We start from the raw sequence: 20032 nt of genomic DNA, 5'->3' as shown, positions 1-20032 counted from the left end.
ATCGTCTGATTCTCATGCGAGCAAAATGCCCTGTCCAACAAATAGGTGGCCTCCTAATTTGTCCATCCTGCATGTTCTGGCCATCATTCTGCATATTTTGAAACCCACCTTGATTGTTCTGAAAGCCTGCCCGATTATTCTGCCAGTTTCCTTGATTATTCTGAAAACCTCTTCCTCAAATTCAAACCCTTCCTCGCGGAGTAAACCCATTATTACTCTGGTCAAACTGCCTTTGGTTATTCACCTGCAGCATATATGTAATTTGCTGTGGATTTGATCCCTCTACACTTGTCAACCTCGCCCCTTCAATGACATATTTAGACAGTTTTTTCGGCACTCATATCGCCCTTCCATGCATCATCTTTTTTGCTATTATTTTCCTGCAAGGGCCTGCAATAGTGTGCAATGGTCAGCTGAATCTCTGACCACAGTTTGGCTTCTATACCCACTAGTTTCTTGAGCTGCTTCTGTACCGGCTCTGGCAGCCCCTGGCATAATATATAATAGAATACTGGTATAGATTTTGCCCAAGACTCACTTGTTTCCAAAGCCCAGGATTCCTGAAAATGTTGAATGTAAATTAATAGATCATCTCTGTCCTTCATCTTTTTCGTCATTACAGCTCCCATATCGGACGTGTCTGGATACAGTACTCTAAGCGCTTTCCATACTGCTGTCCTACAGTTATTGACTGGTGCTCCATCATGCGCAGTGTTGATTATAGTCACACCAGGGAACCCTGCCCTGGTCCACACGTCATCAGCTCTCTCAAGTAAGGCGATTAAGAGACCCTAATGTCCCCTATGGCCAACGTGTTCCCTCCTGTCATTTTCGCTAATTCATGTATCCATTTCCCAGCGCCTGAGGTTAAACTGGGGAGTTTATATCTTAAGTTATCCTTGTCCATCGGGGGCCACGGTATATACTGTGGTCTGGCCCCTCCTTTTTCCAACAAGGGAAACTGTGACACCCCAAACTCATTTTCATCCCTCATCATTTGTCTGTCCACCACAGGGACGATATTACCATATCGCCATCTACCAGGTAGCGCTCTTAATCTACTCACATAAGGCGGCTATTCTCCCCTTTCACGGTGGAATTGCCCGTTGGGTCGATCTGACTGTGTGAGTGGTTCTCACACCCTGGTTACAGGTGCATTTAAATCTGACCATCTGACTTCTTTCTCTATTGAAAAACATCCCTCAGGGCTGCATACGTCCCTTCACTCTTCCCCATGGAAGGTGACTCTGTCTTTGTCTGACATTTCCTGTTCCCAACTCAAACAGCTTCTTTCATCGTCATCTCTGCTCAGAGTCAGTCTATTTAAAGACAGCTCCTTTTGTCTCGTACTACATGAGGCTCCCTCCGTATCATACAACTGAGGAATCTCGAGTCGATCGCTTTTTCCCTTCCCCTTTAATTCCTTCTGGTTTTTCATTTCATGTTATACTTTATCGATCGCCTCCCCAATGGTGCTAGAGTCAAACTCGTCTTGTAGATTTACTCTAGACGGGCCTGGTATTGAATCACTCTGGGAAGAATTCCTCTATGTCACCCCATGCTACTTCTGGCTCAGGATCTCTTATCTCCTTTACCAGGCGATGGAGATCGCATGCTCTCTGCCTTCTATTACGTTCCATATTATTATCAAATTCTCTTTGTTTCCTTGCTTCCTCTCTTACTCTGTCTCCTTCTTTTGTCTTCATATCCCTTCTCTTGTTTGCCCTGCGTATCTCCTCACATCTCTGTATTCCTTTATCCCTTAAATTCTGTTCCTCTGCTTCTATTCTTTTTTGTTCTATCCTTTCCTGCTCATTGATTGCTCTCAGTCTTTTATCGCATTTTCTTTGCTCTTCTGCTCTCTCTTGTTTTCTTCACTGCTCTTCTTGGTATAACTGCTCTCGTCTTTGCCAATCCTTTCTGTTCGCTCCTTCATCTTTAAATCGTTCCTCTCTTTCCTTATCTTTTTTGTCTTGTTTGTCTTCCTGCTGTCTTACATCCTCAATGCTCTTACCATCGAGTTTTAATAAAATCTGACCGCCCATCCATTTGTTCTCTAAAAGTGCTGTCTCATCAGCCTTGACTCTTTCTCCTTTAAATATTTTATCTCTCTCCCTATGTCTAGAGATGTACTTGATCTATCACTTCTCTCCTTATCGTGTCTCTCCTTGTCCTTCAGGACCTTAGAGATTACATCTTTCTCAATATTTTTCTCTGTGCTCTCGTCACGCTTTGCACAGGTGACTCATATACCGGGTTACTATATCCTGTTGCTGCTGTAAGCTCCCTTAATGGGTATAACCCATAGTCTTTCTTGCTCTCGTCTTCTATGTCAGTTAGGGCGGGGGGAGCAGAGGGCTCCTCACCCCCCTCTTTGCATACAATAAGTATCCAATTTATAGAAGGCTCCTCGTCTTTCTCTTGTTGATACATTTTCCAAAGCTCTAAACTAGTTAATCGCTAATCCAGCTTCTACCCCGTGTATGCTGCCTGCAGATATGTCGTCATTTGCTGCAGAACTGCCTTCGATAGTGACCCATGCTTGAGACCACGGCATAAACATTTTATCTGCGGTTCCTTTAACTCATTCTGCACTGTACTGTTTGAGCTTAGGTGCCTGCTTCGGAAACTGCTTGGAGAGATGCACAAGTGGAGTAATATCCTCCATTCTTGACTCTTCTATTCTTAACTTAGTGTAACACTCGTTTATTTTCATTCACAGATTTAAAAAATATGTTTCATAAAAATAACATAATACAGCGAGCACCCATCATTGCAGGCTCCAATCCCGCTAACCACCATTTTTTACTTTAATCTTGCTAAAAATAACTAGCAGGTTCAATTCTAATCATTCAAATAACATTTTTCACGTATGACATCATCGTTCACAAAACCACATAAAACAAACAGACAAACTCAACTGTTTACAAACATTTCTTATGATCTTCTAAGAATCGTCTTGCCCTCTAAAAATATTTCACATTAAGTGCAAATTAAACCCTTTGAAATGGTCTTTAACAGGTTCTGTCTCCAAATGTTCCACTATGAAACTGTAGGTTCAAACTTCTTCTGTTACGTTTGTGTAAAAACGCAGTCCAGGGCGTATTCTCTTATCGTGGCCTCTCTCACGATTTATATTATTGTTCGGCCACACTCGAATCAATATCTCATTCCCCACATATATTATACTGTTACTCTCACATTATATTGTATACCGCCACTCTCTGTTACTTTCTTTTTTCTTCACTCATTACCCATGCTTTTGTCAACTCACTCAGGTTTTTCCTCACAGATATCATTTTTCATCTTCTGACCCTCGGGATCGTCTGCCTTTTTTACCGCCTCTACAACCTTCTGATCGATCTGCTTCACGTAGAAGTGGGAGGAGATTCTATGCAAACTTGGGGACCCGTCACACCCGGCCTTGCAAGATTGTTTTGAAGTTTACTATCCACAGGGAGCCTCATGTCTTTTAAGCCGAATGGCAATATGTTGTACGATATTGCCGAAACTCTAAAGTCTACTCAGATCGATGGCTCTTAAACCATCCTCTCTTTGCTACCAAGTAAACTGGATAGTCCAGCCCCTTTGTTGAGCAGCAATTACCCTCGAGATGGATGGGGATGCCAACCTTACTCATACATCAATATTAGAGCCAACTCAGGAAGTTGACAAAAGGAAGACTGTTTTAGTGTCAATGATCTAAAACAGAGAGAATAACAAACATCAACGCAATGGCTTGATCTTCAAACTCAAAATACTTTTAGAAAAAACAGCATTTTTACAAGCAAAAAGTGTCATCAATGACGTCTAAATCACATGTGTACTAACGTCATCCTATGTGGCAAACTACAAAAACGTATAAGCATGGGCTATTGGTTCTGAGTGAATGTCTAAGTATATGATCCATACTAGTCTAAAAAGTGTTACTATGTGATTGGTTACTCAACATCAGGTGGGGCAGCTATGCCCTCCCTAAAAATTGACCACTATGAACGTCACTAAATACACAACATCCCATTGGTTTATACATTATAGGACCCCTGAATACGCAGGTCCTCTACAATTGGAAGCCACTCTATTCTCCTTCAGTACTTTTCCACCTATGTTAGCAGCCTGCAGGCTTGCCATCCAGATGCTGGTGAGGTTGCCTTAACTTTAGCTTCCCACCAATTAGCATATCAATCTATCATCACCTCAGTTGTCTACTGTCAATTAGGCCTTTGAACTTCGTCCTTGAGAGTGTTCTTAACTCTGAGAAAATTAGGAAGTGAGAAGCCCAGTCTGTCTTCATGCATAGGTGTGACCATCTCGTTCATCCAACTTCATGATCCATGTGACTAGAGACCATAAAATCAAGCCCTTTTGTGTATTTAATATTATTTTCTAATAGACCTCCGACATCTTCCTTGTTATGTTCATTCCTTTTGAACAGGAGGTTTGTTCTTTCACACAATTTTGTATCCAAAGTCAGTTTACTCCAGTTTTGATCAGACCGTGGCTTCTTGGCTCGCTCAGCCTCGCCTTTCACTAATACTCTGCTTGTAATTCAATTTCTGCTTTTTAACTGCAGCACTCTGAACTGACGCCTTTTGCTAATGTCCAACTTGCATACGTTTAGTGGAAACATCCATAATTCCCTCATTCCTATGTATCTATACGTTGGTGCTTGCCGCAGCCTATTTACTATAAGCTTAGAGCTAGCTTCACAATTACTTTGCTTTTGTGTTTCTTCTGCATCTGTACATGTGTGAAATGATTTAATATCTTCATCTGTTTCTGTGGCATAAGCTTCTTCACCCTGAACCCAAGATGTCACTTATCCTTGTTGCTTTCTTGATGCCTTATAGAATATCTGCATTCTCTGATCACTGCATCTCTTTTATGTACTTCATCTTCAGCTCCATGTAACATATACTTGGCAATGGCTAGTGATACTACCATTCATCCTTGCCGTTTATTGGTTCTGCTTCTTCAGGGATTTCGTTCAGATGGCCATCATAATTCTTTGTATGCAGATATGGTATTCTCAATGGGTACCTTGGCTCCCAGATTCTCTTAGGTACTGGCCCTTTCACTCGTACTGGACTGAGTCCATACTCTACTCTTTGTCAATTCAGCTGTACTGTATCCGTCACTTACTCTGGTTTCCAGCATACAGGTAAAAGGGGCGGGTCGATTAAGGTGGGGGTACTTGGCTCCTCCTCTACACAATAGTAAACCCATCAAAAAACTGGCATAGTTGTAAGCCATGTTTCTTGTAAAATAATTATGTCAAAAGACGCTATGATATTTCCTTCACACTGAAAAAGAAGGTCAAAATCCTGTGTGTTCCATGATGCTGTTTAATATTTCAGGCATTCTCACAATCTGATGTAGTTAAACACGCTTTCTACCACTCATTAAAGTCCCTGGTAACAGTGACCAACTCTCATACTTAACCTTAAATCAAGATAATTTAGGGGGCTCTGTAACTCTTCTAATTTATGATTTTACTCGAGAGCATGTCCCTTTGAAAGGAGAAAAGGCAAATATGCTTCTATCCACACTTGTTTCAGCCAAGTCTTCCTTCCTTGGAACAGGGGCTCTACAGTGATTTTACCCAATTTAAAATAACAAACAACATTTTTACCGAAATATTTTTACCGAAACAAAACACCTATTTTTCTATATATGTATATATACTTATATATATATATATATATAAACTTTGTTAAAGGGACATTATGGTTAAGTTGCGCTACTAAAAACCTATGAAATTCACTGAAAAAACTTTGTTAAGGGACGTTATGGTTCAAAGTAAAACCGAAAAACCCCTGGAATTCGGCAGTTATGGTAAGATAAGCAACCATAACTCGTGCCGCCACCGTGCACTGCTAACACTAACACCCAGGACATCAAAGATGACATCACAAATGTCACTGAATTTCATAGGTTTTTAGTAGCGCAACTTAACCATAATGTCCCTTTAACACATTTTTTTTTACTGAATTTAATAGGTTTTTAGTAGCGCAACTTAACCATAACGTCCCTTTAACAAAGTTTTTTCACTGAATTTCATAGGTTTTTAGTAGCACAACTTAACCATAATATCCCTGACTTCATATACATGTAACATAGAACATACTGAACCCCCACGTAGTGATTTTGATGTCCGCGGACTACCGCCATGTCCGCGGACATATCGAGAATCTGAGCGTGGTGAATGTAAATTTAAATAGTGTGCCCCATTTCCCCTTTGATGTTGCCTCTGAAAAGAGCCGTTTTTTTTGTTTTTTTTACAGATACTTGACAGACACCTGTTATTTTGTATTTTTGTTCTTGTTTTTTTTTCTTACTTTACTCCTAAAATCTTCATCTAACCTTCTCCAAAGCAACCCTTACATTCCAAAATAGAAAGGCATTTCCCCTAAAAGATAAAGAAATACCATCTTCTTTAAAATTAACAGCATTACTGGCATCAATATTCTCATTGTTACAGAAGAACATACCAGCTCTAAGCATGAAGGCACACATGCCTCGGTTGATGACACACCTAGCAATGTTTTGCTGAGGAAAAAAACTGAACTATTGTCCCATATTGCCCTAGGTAGTAATACAGAAAAAATTACTTTCGCATTTGGAAGGATCTTCATTACGGCTTGAACCAAGCGTTCCAAATCAGCTAACAAAGTAGGGGCACTGACGTTGCGGACTGTTCATCGTGGACATATCCTCACAAACTTGTACAATTCCCTGTACATTGCAATCAGGCACAGTGCTCCACACCACCTCCACTCCTTTGACATCAAAGTTCTTTGCAACGTGCCTGCATTCAGCGTACTGCTGTAAACCATGCACAAACATATCTCCGAGCACCACACCCTGACTTTCCCCACTTCTGCCATCTTCACCACACACAGTCTTTTTCAACACAAATCCACAACCTCGACATCTGATTGGCTGATCCGTACAGTCTTCTTTCCATGTTGGATTTCCTGGAAAAACCTGGATGTAGCACGCCCTGTCCACGAACAGCCGCGGTGTCCGCGGATGGCGTCCACTTTACTCTCTGTGCCATTCCCTCATTGCATACAGCTAAGCAATCATACAATACGAATAACGTCCTCAGAACACCCCCATTTTGTGAATTTTTGAACATTTCAGGACTATTATCATTTCATTATTCAACATATTAACATTACAAATATTATACTTCCATCTTGTACTTTGCACACAATGCTATCTTTCTCCATTAGTAGCTTAGTATACTAGATAGAATCCCATAATACAATGCTATTTATATCAATGCATCATTCAAAGCACTAATAACTGCTTGATATTTATTGCAATATCCTTGACACTTTTTTCGGAACATTATAATAAAAATCCCTAGTACACAAATTCCATGAAAAGTACATACACATGTGATGTCATCAGTGATTTCATCAATACCATTTGCGATGTCATCTTTGATGTCCTGGGTGTTAGTCTTAGCAGTGCACGGTGGTGGCGCGAGTTATTTTTCATAGCTTACCATAACTTGCTATTTTCAGGGGTCTTTCGGCTGTACTTAGAACCATAACGTCCTTTAAACAAACTTTTTTTAATATCACGCAAACAATATACAAACATGGCGTGCAAAAACCAACTTCTACAGATGGCTTTACACAGAATTTTGCAAAGTAAGAATTTATGCTCGTTCACAGTGAAGGTCAGCTGCTTCCATTTTTTTCTCGGGCCCCGGAGAGGCTCACCAAGCGGACTATAAGGTTGTATTGTGTTTTGACCTTGACAGACAAAGATTGTGATGAAAGACTTCTCTTGAAGTAGTGTTGCTAAAACGTAAGAGAAGATAAGTATGAAATTTCTGAAACGAAACCACTTTTATATATTATATCACTATGCGAAAGATCGTTGGCACACGCGGAGTCGTACTTTGGGACTGCACCACTCGTAGACAATGGAAATTGCAATTGTACTGTAAGTAACCCTTTAGATTATTTTATACCAAATATAATTACAATAGCATAACATTAAAGACCGCTCAAGTTGAACTTGTTCGTTGAAAGTGGCATAATGTTTTCTACCGCGCTCTATCTCCCCCGAATTGATCCCCTGTCGTTTAGAGGGCTCTGAAAAAGGCAGACGACACAGGGCGGGTTAATATAAATAATTTAACCAGTCTATAGGCTCTACTCGCTGTGCCACTTCACTGTAGCCTGTCAAGTGGCACAGCGAGTACAACGCTCACTTTGACATCCGTGCACAGCTTGCTAACGCAAGTTCGAATCCCGGCAAGGCCAAACTCAGCCTTTCATCCTTGCGTGGTAGATAAATGAGCACCACACACCATGGTTAATAATAAGCACTGCTTAGATACCTCACGGTTCTTAGCACTATATGAATGGGAAAATATTATTATTTTATTACTAACATACTCCGTTGCACTATCTTCGATAGCAAATAGTTTAACGTCCTAATAAATAAAATGATGATTTTTAATGAAGATCGGCTGGTGAGACTAATTTATGTTTTTTAAAACAGGTATCTGGCCCCGTTTTGCCTATGTCACGATTTACAGACTCCAGCGGATGGGGTCTTCAACTGCCAGGTGCAGGTCCAAATATGCAACTTCATGACCCTCACCATTTTATGGGACAATCGCCAAGGACCAATATGCCCTTACGCAGTACTAGCGGCTACAAACAATTTACCAACCAATAGGGTGGTCTAATGGCTCGTTGTTGGAGCAACCTTCCGATTATCAGAGCGACCATTTACTGCTTTTATCATAAACCAAAAGCCTATCTACCGCAAAGGAACAACGCGTGGCTCCAAATAACCTTTTGCTGATCGACAGCAGAGACAATAGCAAATCGCTAAATATTCACTAAACATTTCATGTGAAATAAGGTTGTATTGTGTTTTGACCTTGACAGACAAAGATTGTGATGAAAGACTTCTCTTGAAGTAGTGTTGCTAAAACGTAAGAGAAGATAAGTATGAAATTTCTGAAACGAAACCACTTTTATATATTATATCACTATGCGAAAGATCGTTGGCACACGCGGAGTCGTACTTTGGGACTGCACCACTCGTAGACAATGGAAATTGCAATTGTACTGTAAGTAACCCTTTAGATTATTTTATACCAAATATAATTACAATAGCATAACATTAAAGACCGCTCAAGTTGAACTTGTTCGTTGAAAGTGGCATAATGTTTTCTACCGCGCTCTATCTCCCCCGAATTGATCCCCTGTCGTTTAGAGGGCTCTGAAAAAGGCAGACGACACAGGGCGGGTTAATATAAATAATTTAACCAGTCTATAGGCTCTACTCGCTGTGCCACTTCACTGTAGCCTGTCAAGTGGCACAGCGAGTACAACGCTCACTTTGACATCCGTGCACAGCTTGCTAACGCAAGTTCGAATCCCGGCAAGGCCAAACTCAGCCTTTCATCCTTGCGTGGTCGATAAATGAGCACCACACACCATGGTTAATAATAAGCACTGCTTAGATACCTCACGGTTCTTAGCACTATATGAATGGGAAAATATTATTATTTTATTACTAACATACTCCGTTGCACTATCTTCGATAGCAAATAGTTTAACGTCCTAATAAATAAAATGATGATTTTTAATGAAGATCGGCTGGTGAGACTAATTTATGTTTTTTAAAACAGGTATCTGGCCCCGTTTTGCCTATGTCACGATTTACAGACTCCAGCGGATGGGGTCTTCAACTGCCAGGTGCAGGTCCAAATATGCAACTTCATGACCCTCACCATTTTATGGGACAATCGCCAAGGACCAATATGCCCTTACGCAGTACTAGCGGCTACAAACAATTTACCAACCAATAGGGTGGTCTAATGGCTCGTTGTTGGAGCAACCTTCCGATTATCAGAGCGACCATTTACTGCTTTTATCATAAACCAAAAGCCTATCTACCGCAAAGGAACAACGCGTGGCTCCAAATAACCTTTTGCTGATCGACAGCAGAGACAATAGCAAATCGCTAAATATTCACTAAACATTTCATGTGAAATAAATGTACTTTACCAAATGTACAATCCTGCTGTTTACTTTTAAACCACAGTTTCATATTCCAAATTGTGGCGCGCTGTATTGTGACATAATATGTGTTGTCTTCCGGGTTCTGTGTATAGTCACTTAGGACTGGAGAGGTCTGGGCGCGTTTGATGACGCACCCTGTAACGTCACGGAGAGAGGCGGGGAATATGAATGCTTTGATAATATCAGGCTTAGGGACGGGAGATATGATTTAGTGTCGCAAAAGCAAGTCAGCCTGGTCAATAGCGCCAGTCATAGGATTATCACATAATGTCGGCGCACACCAGCCGGATTTATCGTTTCTTTAGTGGACAAAAAGGCGGTTGACGCCCATAGGAAATTGTACTCTTAGCGGACAAAAGGAGTGGTCTTAAAACACTTTCACCCTGACAACGAACAATACAAACAACGTTCTCAGAACACCCCCATTTTGTGTAATTGCAACCATTTTGGGACACTGCGAGTGTTCTTAGAACACATTCAAATAGACAGATTACAATACGGACAGCGTCCTGAGGACACCCCCAGTTTGTGTATTTACGAACAATTAAGTACACCGCGAGTGTTAATAGCTCATTTTTACCTTCCTTGCGAACAAAAATGACACATACTCCGTCCTCTAAACACCCCACCATTTAGTTTATTTACAAAATGTCAGAACAGCCGTGTTCTCCGCGGTTAAATCGAATGCAGCAAAAACGTCTAGCACATAAAAAAAAAACATTGAACCTATCTCATACTCCCCCACCCTCCCCAAACACTCTTACACACCAACACAGGGCACTAAATACAATTTTTTATCCACGTTTCACCGCGCTGTGCGCGGTCGACGGCGAATACAAGATTGCGGGCGCCACAGAAAATCTGACGCGCTCCACGCCCCTCGCCGTCCAATCAGTGAACACGTCACACATCTGCGGACATGACGGAAGGCCATGGGCCAATCGGGGTGCTGTCCGCGGAGCGAACAGGGAAGTCCGTCTGCGAAGCGAACACAGATATCACAAATTTTTTTGCCTTACATTTTGGTCATTTTTTAAAAAACTACTGGACGGATTTACACCAAATTTGCAAAAGCACGCTTTCGGGACCAGGCCGCCGCTACTGCCGCAAATTTGGTGTAAATCCATCCAGCGGTTCGGGCTGTAGCCGTGCGCTAAGTTTTTTCCCATTCAGTCTATGGGAAAAAAAAAAGTTTTGGGACCCCCCCTATAACTTTTCCCCCCCTGGACGAATCCTCACCAAACTTTGCAATAAAATTCAGAGTGGGCCATATACTTTTTTTGCAATGTTTGGTGAGGATTCGTCCAGGGGGAGCGAAGTTATAAGCCGCCCAAAAAGTGCTCTTCCTATGGAAACACCAACTTAACCATAACTACATGGCTGCTACCGCGGCCATGTAATATATATATATATATATTGGTGTGGGGTAAGCAATTAAAATGGGTAGGGAGGGGGTTGGGGTGGGATTATAAACAAAGGTAAAGGGGGGGTGCTTGTGAAGAGACCCCCCAATTAACAAATTCTATTTTATTTGGCAAAAATGTTTAGTTAATAAAGTTGTTGTTATTTTTATTTTTTTGGTTCGGTAAAATCACATATAATCTAACATGGGCATCCCCTCTGTTCACTTCTGATTTGTCAAAACCCATCTGATACGTAAAAAGACTTGAGAATCGATCATTACAAAACTCAACTTGATCAATGTCTCTGGATTCAATATGGCGTAAAGTCGCCACAGACTCAAACATGTTGAGCACATTGGCAAGATTCAGGATGGTGACTTCCTTGGAAATCATCAGGCGTTGCAATGAAAGATATCTATAAAGATCCTTTTGCAAAGGGCGAGAGGAGTCTTGCCACGAGAGGGTGTCATCTTGCTTCCTAGGACCTCGGCTGATGAGAGCTCTTTTTTGTTCCAACATGTAAAGGCTTGAGTCTAAATTGATGGTCTTCTAAAGCCAGCCTGGAGACCAGGCTATAGATTAGGTGAGTCAGGAGGATTCACCCTTAGGACGGGCCACGAGACCAAAGCACAAGGCTCTGGTCCAGCAGGTAATTGCAGAGGTAGGGAGGGTGGAGGTGGGAAAGGGTATTGGACTGCTTTGGGGTGAGGGAGGGTGTGAGGAGGAAGAGGGAGTGGCTCCCTGTTGCCTCCCCACATTCAATTTTTAAAAGAATGGAATCGCTTGGGGAAGGGCCTTGAGTGTCTGGAAGCAGCGGCCCGAGGATGACTATTCTCGCCCGCAGTTCCAGCCACCTGATTAGCTGGTGGCCCTTCCCTGGATGCAATTAAAGGTATTCATATTGACCTAAGCCAAGTTGAAAGCCATGGAAGCATGCAACACCTGCGACAATGTCCCCTATGAGGCTATGAAAGTGAGTGTGGGCTACTCATGGGGTGAGCTAAGCCCACCGCATGCTCTGCAATGTGACGTGTGGGTATAGTAGATGGAGAGTCCCATGAGGTCCACTACAACACCAAGGGCCCGGAACAGGGGACCGACACACGGGAACCACTCCAACTCCAAGCCCTTTTAAGCAAACTGAAGCCGTGCGACCTCTGACCATGCAGCCGCGGGAGATAAGGCAGGTATTTAACATTTAAATCATGCCTTATGCGTTCACAAACAGGCAGATAGAAAAATTGGCCGGGGGGGGCTTAGAAAACAATCCAACCTGATGCTTGATTGGGGAGCAGCTCTCGAGCAAACTACCAGCCTGTGAGCAGGGAGCAGGGTGTTCAATGGCCCTGCTCTTGTTGTGTGCCACATGCTTGCTCTGTCACGCATCTGAAAGGGTGCAAATTCCATAATGACAGGCTGGCATACATTATACAGGCTTGGCTTAACAGTGACCATGTGAGGGCGGAGACACGCTTTCCCAGGCAATCTCCAATGCAACTCATTCACACTCAGATTGCACGCCTTAGATGCAGAGACATGCCAGGGTGAAGGAATAGACGGATGTGGAAATGAGGGGAGATCTTTGGGGAGTGCGGGTGCTTGTTTCAATGAAGTGAATGGAGCTGAAAAGCTGGTGGTGGAGAGAGAGCTGAATGTGAAGAGAGAGTGAGGAGGGCAGGAAGCGAACAAGTAAAGAGGGAAGTTGAAGGAGATGGTGATGAGGTGATGAAGAGAGACTGGAAGGAGATGGTGTCAGAGGAGAACATTAGAGAGGAGGTCAGAGTGCAGGAGAGTTTGCTAGATGGTAATGTCAGTGAGGATTGAAGAACAGCATGCAGGAGAGAGAAGGCAGGAGAGGGTTAAAGACAAAAACATGCAAGCATAGGAAAGAGAACGGAGGGTGAGATTACAGTCCAGAGGGGAAAGTGCAGTTTGAGAAGAAAGAGTCAAGATATAAAGAGAAAACCAAGGGACCTGGAGGAGAGGACCATCTTAAGAGGGAAACTACGTTAGAGGAATGACTCGGCAGATGTGTGTAGCCATTGAAGAGCTACAGGGAGAAAGAAAACTGGTATATGACCAGCCATTGTGTAGAGGAGGTTGTTTAAGGTTCAAGTGTGTGGCAGATCAGCAAGGCCAACAGATAGCCTGAGGGTTAGAACAATTAAGGTGGATGCGAGCCACCTCTGTGGGGGGGGCAGCTAGGGTCATGTCTGGGCCTGTTTGAGAGCATAGCTCCTTCTCAGGCATCTAGCACACCTCCTGGCTGCCTTGCCTCTGCCTGCCTCCCCTGTGTGTAGCATTATGCACCCTGATGCAGCAGACTCTGACACCTCCGCAGGAGTGCATGCTTTACTCTAAGGATACTCACCACCCAGTGATCACAGACTGAAAACCAACAGAACCCAGAACCACAACCTTATGAGACACATTCTCTCAAAGGACTTTGAGCGATTGGGGGGGCAGTAACTAAAAGAGTTATTGGAGAAAAGGACATTAGACTTTCCAACCTTTCCCTTCCATTTGAGTTGGTCTACAAATATCTCAATACTGATAATAAAGAAAATGTGTTAAACCTTACCTATGAGCTGCATCCTCTGTGCAACCTCCTTCACTTTCTGAAACGCCTCAAAAACTAATGTGAGCCCTTGTCTGTTTGTTGTGTGTCGCGTGTTTTGAGCTGTGACTCTGTCCCCTGTGTCTTCACCAGGTCCCCAGGTCCTTCTGCAGTGAGAGCTGCCTCCACGGGTACCGACAGTCTCCAAAAATGGGGCAGCCCAACTGCTGCTTCGACTGCGTCCCCTGTCCGGTGGGGGAGATCTCCAATAAAACCGGTGAGTGTTCCTGCCACTGCTTACTCACTTAAAGGGCCACTATGTAGCCATGTCTTTCTAGACATAACAGAGAACTGTAACTTAAAGGAAGTTGCAAAGTATCTATTTGCTGCACACACACATGCATACCCTAGAAGGTATTGACAACCTCAAGCAAGGGGCAATAATCGGACCTTCCACTGTATATTGATTTAGAGCTTTAAACAAAAAAGCCCCAAAACAGTCATTTTTGAATGTGCCCCAACCTTTGTGAAATGCTGCTAATTATAGCATTTCACCCATCTGCCTCTTGTAATAATTGGTCTGATATCCAGTGCCCGCAGCACCAGAGGCCCCAAGACCCAGACATCATCTATATGAGGGAACTCCATTTATAAGAGAGTGTCTTTTAATCCGGAGGCACAATACAGATAACTGAAATGGAATTATGCAAAATCAGTAACAACCTAAACTACAATATTTAATGTTTTTGCCAGCAAGTTTGGAAATCAATGCCACTGTATCCGAGGGGGTCTGTCTAATGATGGCATGTACACCCTCAGAAAGGCAGCACGTGAGGTTGGGGTGGTGTGTGGTCAGGGTCTAGTCTAGTCCCGGTGAGGGCATTAGAGTGTGCATAGTCTCGAAGGGGTATAGCCCGGAATGTGTGATCTGGGAATGGTGGAGTCTTTTACCAGAAGTTGCTTGGATCCTGGTCAATCTTTTACTGACGGGCTATCACCGCGCTGCAGTGGAAAGAGATAGGAGACAATTGCAGAACTTCAGTCTTCACAATTGTGAACAGTAGAACCACCGCAACACTCATAATGAGGCCCAATTGAGTCATGGTATCAATGTGATTGTGTGTAATATCATTAATTATTTCTTCTTGATTATTATCAATATATTAGAGCATTTCAGATAAGATCATTTCGTGAAAGGAAACACGATGGACGAACAGGATGAGGGGTTCTTGGGAACCCCAGATTGCCCTTCTTCATGGGAAACACTGTGCAGAGGTCGGGCATCGACACGCTAAACCCACATGTTTAAATATTCGAATCACCACCCAGCTAATTATGCACATCTCCAGCTTCTGATCCTGAACATCTACCTCATGTAGCCTCCGCGATGACAACCTTCTCTTCTCTCCTGGACACTGAACTTTTGGTTATTCTTTCGAAAGCTCAACTCACTGATGCTCTTTTTGATTCTCTCCCCTGAACTCTAATTCCCAAAGGCAATAACATCCATACCTCATATCTTACTCACTACAGCTTCACTTTCTATCTTTAAACATGCTTGCACACTTCCTATCCTAAACAGGCCTTCCCTTCACCTTCCTCTGCATTCTAGCTATCGTCAAATCTCTATTTTCCCTTTCTTTCAAAACTCCTGGACCGTGGACTTCACAACCAGGTCTCTGCCTATTGTAAGCAAGGCATGGTGCCAAACAGTGAAGACAGAAACAGGTCATCTCAGTTCAAGGGTGTTTATTGAACTTCAATGGGTTGGTTGAACGCCTATCTAACCTAAGCCTAAGGATGGGAGCAAGCTATGGCCATCAAATAATAATAACTCCTAGTTGAGTCTCTGTCAAAATAAAAGGGCCTACACTAATAAACCTATTGCCAATCCTTACTTCTAAGTACAAAATGACTGGGGAAGCGATGTATGTAAAAGAATACTGTTCACAAAACAATATGTCAGGATATTTGAGCAGTTGGCTTCCCTGCCCCACGTTTTCAGCATGGGACAAGGAGGCACATTCGAGCTACGCACACACTGTGGCTTTTCTGCTATGAGGACACAGATCAAAGCATAGGTATCATTGCCTTCTGCCAAAGTCTCTTTCCCAATTACAGTCTCTTACTCCAGAGGGTCTGTCGTAACACACAAATATCAAAGTTCCATTTCTATCAGGATCTTCACATGCACAGGTACTTGCTTCCAGTATTTATCACAGGTCCCCCTCCTTCTGGCTTGGACCCCTTTGTACAACTATGTTTATTCTTGGTCTCCCTCGTTGGGCCCAGACCATGCATCTCCCTCCTTTGGGCTTGGATCCTTTTGATATCAAAATCGAAGACTTTCGAATGTGCAATGGGTTTTGCTTAAACCATCGCAGGACGAGTTTTATTCACTTCATACAATATTTTCTTTATTCTTTTGGCTTACTTTTCTCTTGGTGGGATTAATTACAGAGACCTTTGATTGAGCACACTCACGGTGCCTGACCACTCTGTTAACAGTATCGTATCTTTCCTTCTCAAGTTCAAACATTCATAAGCAGTTTAGCTTTACTTGCGTCTTGCATCACACACGTTTAACAATGTTCGTTCCAGCGCTCGTTATACAATGTTGCTGCTTACAACATTGACTTCAACAGAGACTGTTCTTTAATCAGCCTCCCCAACTCACCAGCTTTGTTGACCTTTCTAATGCGTCTTTGTTCTTGGAGCCAAGGAAGATACCCCAGTAGGTGTCACTCCTCCCCACCTTGGTTGGTTATGTGAGAGGGTCTTCGGTATCTCTGACACAAAATGCAGGAGTCTTCAGTATGGCTTCTGGCCTTATGTGTCTGCTTCGAAGGTTTCAGGAAAGTAACGGTTTCTTGCATAAAAAGGTCTTGGGTATTTCCCTCCTTGCAAACCCTTCTTTGTTTCCCTTCTTTCTCCCGTCATTCAGCTGCTGACTCGAAACTGCTGTTCCTTTGTGTGCTTTGTCTTGCTCAGAGTGTGCTCTTGTGCTCCGACTTTTATCCATGTGGGGAAGTTTAATGGAAGTCAGGTGTGAGTGAATGTCAGTAAATGCCTGACTTTGTCTGAGCATAGTAGTGGGACATGTCAGGTAAACTGTTCAGGTGTGAGTCTGTTTTCTCACAAAGCGGGATGTCCATATGGAAGTGTTTGTGAAGGGAAAGGGGTGGAGGGGAGTTCCCAACTATCCTACCTGGTAGGATAGGGTAAAGGTGTTACAGGGAAGGGTATACCACGTCTTGCCATCTGGTGTCCCACTACCACTCCCCGAAGACCCCTCACCCAGGTGATCCTCCCACACTGGTCCACCCCCAGGGTCTGGATCCAAAGGCAATGGCCGTGCCCTGGCCACCTGAAAGAGAGAGAAAGAGATCTCTGGGGACTAGCGGGTGAGACACCTCCTGGTTTGTCACACTATGTAAATAAATAGGTTCTTCTTCCTCTTTATCAGTAAGGGTTCTTTCCTCTCCATTCATTGGGTCGCCTTTGCTTTCTATCTGCAACTCCTTACTTTCTGCTTGCTATGAGAAACAATCTCCTTATTCTTCTTGACTTGTTTGCTGTTTTGATACTGTCAATCACTCATATTCCTTTGCTTTCCAATTCTGTAATTGCGTGGTTCTGTTCCTATCTGACCAATCACACCTATTCTGCTTCCGGGGCAGGACAATCTCCCTCTGTTGTCCCTTTTCCATTTGGTGTTCCTCACGGTTCTGTCAGTGGCCCTTTACTTTTCTCATCAACACACCTCATCTTGCTTTTATCATATCTTCTCTTTGGTCTATTTCACCATTTCTATGCAGACTATTCCAAATCTATCTTTCTTTCCCTTCTTTCTCTGACACAATCCACTCTAATCTATCCTGCTGCCCCGCATCTCTTCCATCCTGGATGCCAGAATCATTGTCTCCATCTTAATTTGTCCAAGACTGAAGTCATTTTCTTTCCAGAAACCACTTTACCTCTACCGTTACCTCCATCATCTATTTTCTTTCCCCTTCTTATTGTCCTATTTCGTCTACTGCTCGTAACCTTGGGGTAACCTTTGACTCCACTCTTTCTTCAGGTTTTTGTCATCTCGTTCTTTTCACAACACTAAAATGATTGTTGCTTCCCTCATTTTTTCTCAGCTAGTGGTCGGCTTCAATTATTCTAGTCATATTCTTTTCAATCTCTCTCCTCGTGATTCTATTTTTCCTGCTCTCCAATCCATTCATTGGCTGTCCTTTGAATCATGGCTCTTTTTAATTTTTTCTGTGTTTTCTTCAGGAGTCTTCATGGAATGACTCTGCTCTATCTTGCGTCTTTTTTTCTTTCTATACACCTTCTCCCCTTCTTCTCTCCACTACCCAAGTTCTTCTCTCTGGCCCTCATGCTCCTTGTGCCTCATCCCACTTTCGTTCTCTCTCTCTGGAAGCACCAACACTTTGGAAAAAGCTCCCTTTTTTTAAGTCTCGTTCTTTCTTTTTGCTTTTTCATATTTGCCTTAAATTATTCCTGCTTTTTATTTGAATGTATTGGTAATTGGCGCAATTTATATCTTTTTGTACTTTTTATTTTGTTAAGTGCTTTGGCAAATAGCGCTTTATAAATTCAATAAACTACAAATATAAATAAACAATTTGGCAATCCCAGTGAATGACACCAGCTTTGGTCATCAATCTTTTGTTTCGTGTGCCATTAGATGGTTATAGAAGGCTACTAGAGCATAATGTCACACACGCTCATTAAAGGGCCATTAAGCAGCCTGGCAACAAAGCAGAAGTTATACAATGAATATATTTATACCGTGCATTTACTTAATCATAATTGACAAGCATTAAATAATCAATCTCATGGTTTATTTGGTAAAAACTATCTTTTTTTCTTCTAGATTCAGCTGACTGCTGGGGATGTCCTGAGGACCAGTGGCCAAATGAACAACAAACACAATGTGACTTAACAACTCTCCAGTTCCTCTCCCTTGAAGAGCCTTTGGGAATCACTCTATCAAGCTTGGCCATCCTTCTCTTCCTTATCACCCAATTTGTTCTCTGGGTATTCAAGAAGTACAAAGACACACCAATAGTTAAGGCAAACAATCGCGGGCTGAGCTTCCTGCTTCTCCTCGCCCTCATGCTCTGTTTCCTCTCATCTTTCACCTTCATTGGCCATCCCCTGAGGGTCAACTGCATGCTCCGGCAAAACTCATTTGGTATCGCCTTTTCCATCAGCATCTCCACCATTCTGGCAAAGACCATCACTGTGATTATAGCCTTTGATGCTCGTGATCCGAGCAGTCGCTCTTCAAGGTGGCTGGGACCCAGAGTGGCCTATGGAGTGGTGCTTGTATGCTCATTGGTTCCAATCATCATATGCACGGCCTGGCTGCTTCTTGACACCCCCTTCCCAGTGAAGATACAAAATGGGGACACAACCATCCTCCAGTGCGACGAGGGCTCTGTTCTTTTCTTCTACTTGTTATTGGGATATCTGGGATTGTTGGCCAGCATCAGTTTTGTGGTTGCATTTCATGCCCGTAATTTGCCCCAGAGTTTTAACGAGGCCAAGTTCCTGACCTTCAGTATGCTTGTGTTTCTGGCTGTCTGGGTATCCTTCATCCCGGCTTACCTGAGCACGCAGGGGAAGTACATGGTGGCTGTGGAGATCTTTGCCATCTTGTCTTCAGGTTCGGGACTTCTGGGCTGTATCTTCATTCCCAAATGCTATATAATCCTCTGGAGGCCGGATTTGAATACCAGACAACACTTAATGCAGAGGCCAGCTTTAAAATAGTATAAGCAAATTATTCATAAACACTGCTTTTGCGTATTTACCCCTTCATATTTTTAGGTTGGATCTTTGAAATATTATTATGATTATTATTATTGTCATTATAATTATTTTGTCATTATTGCAATACATTTTTGGAGGTCTTCCAATAGCATGAAGTTACTAATTCTCGCAATAGGTTTACAAGCTTGAAATAAAACCAGGTCACTTTGCTTTTATAT

The 20032-nt window shown here is 42.7% G+C and overlaps 1 protein-coding gene across 1 annotated transcript in view; it reads left to right on the top strand.

Moving 5' to 3' along the window:
- Positions 1 to 19814, top strand: part of LOC138481606 (extracellular calcium-sensing receptor-like) — a 109626-nt gene extending 89812 nt beyond the window's left edge. Inside the window, exons 4-5 of the mRNA XM_069613803.1 lie at positions 14178 to 14301; positions 18913 to 19814. Of these exons, the coding sequence (XP_069469904.1) occupies positions 14178 to 14301; positions 18913 to 19814 (1026 nt within the window). The remainder of the gene's footprint in view (positions 1 to 14177; positions 14302 to 18912) is intronic.
- The last annotated feature ends 218 nt before the right edge of the window (positions 19815 to 20032 follow it).

Source organism: Ambystoma mexicanum, chromosome 5p (assembly GCF_040938575.1).
Source record: "Ambystoma mexicanum isolate Mex_15411 chromosome 5p, UKY_AmexF1_1, whole genome shotgun sequence".
Classification (NCBI taxonomy): Eukaryota; Metazoa; Chordata; class Amphibia; order Caudata; family Ambystomatidae; genus Ambystoma; species Ambystoma mexicanum.
The sequence above is the reverse complement of the archived record's forward strand: the minus strand, read 5'-3'. Positions and strand labels throughout refer to the sequence as shown.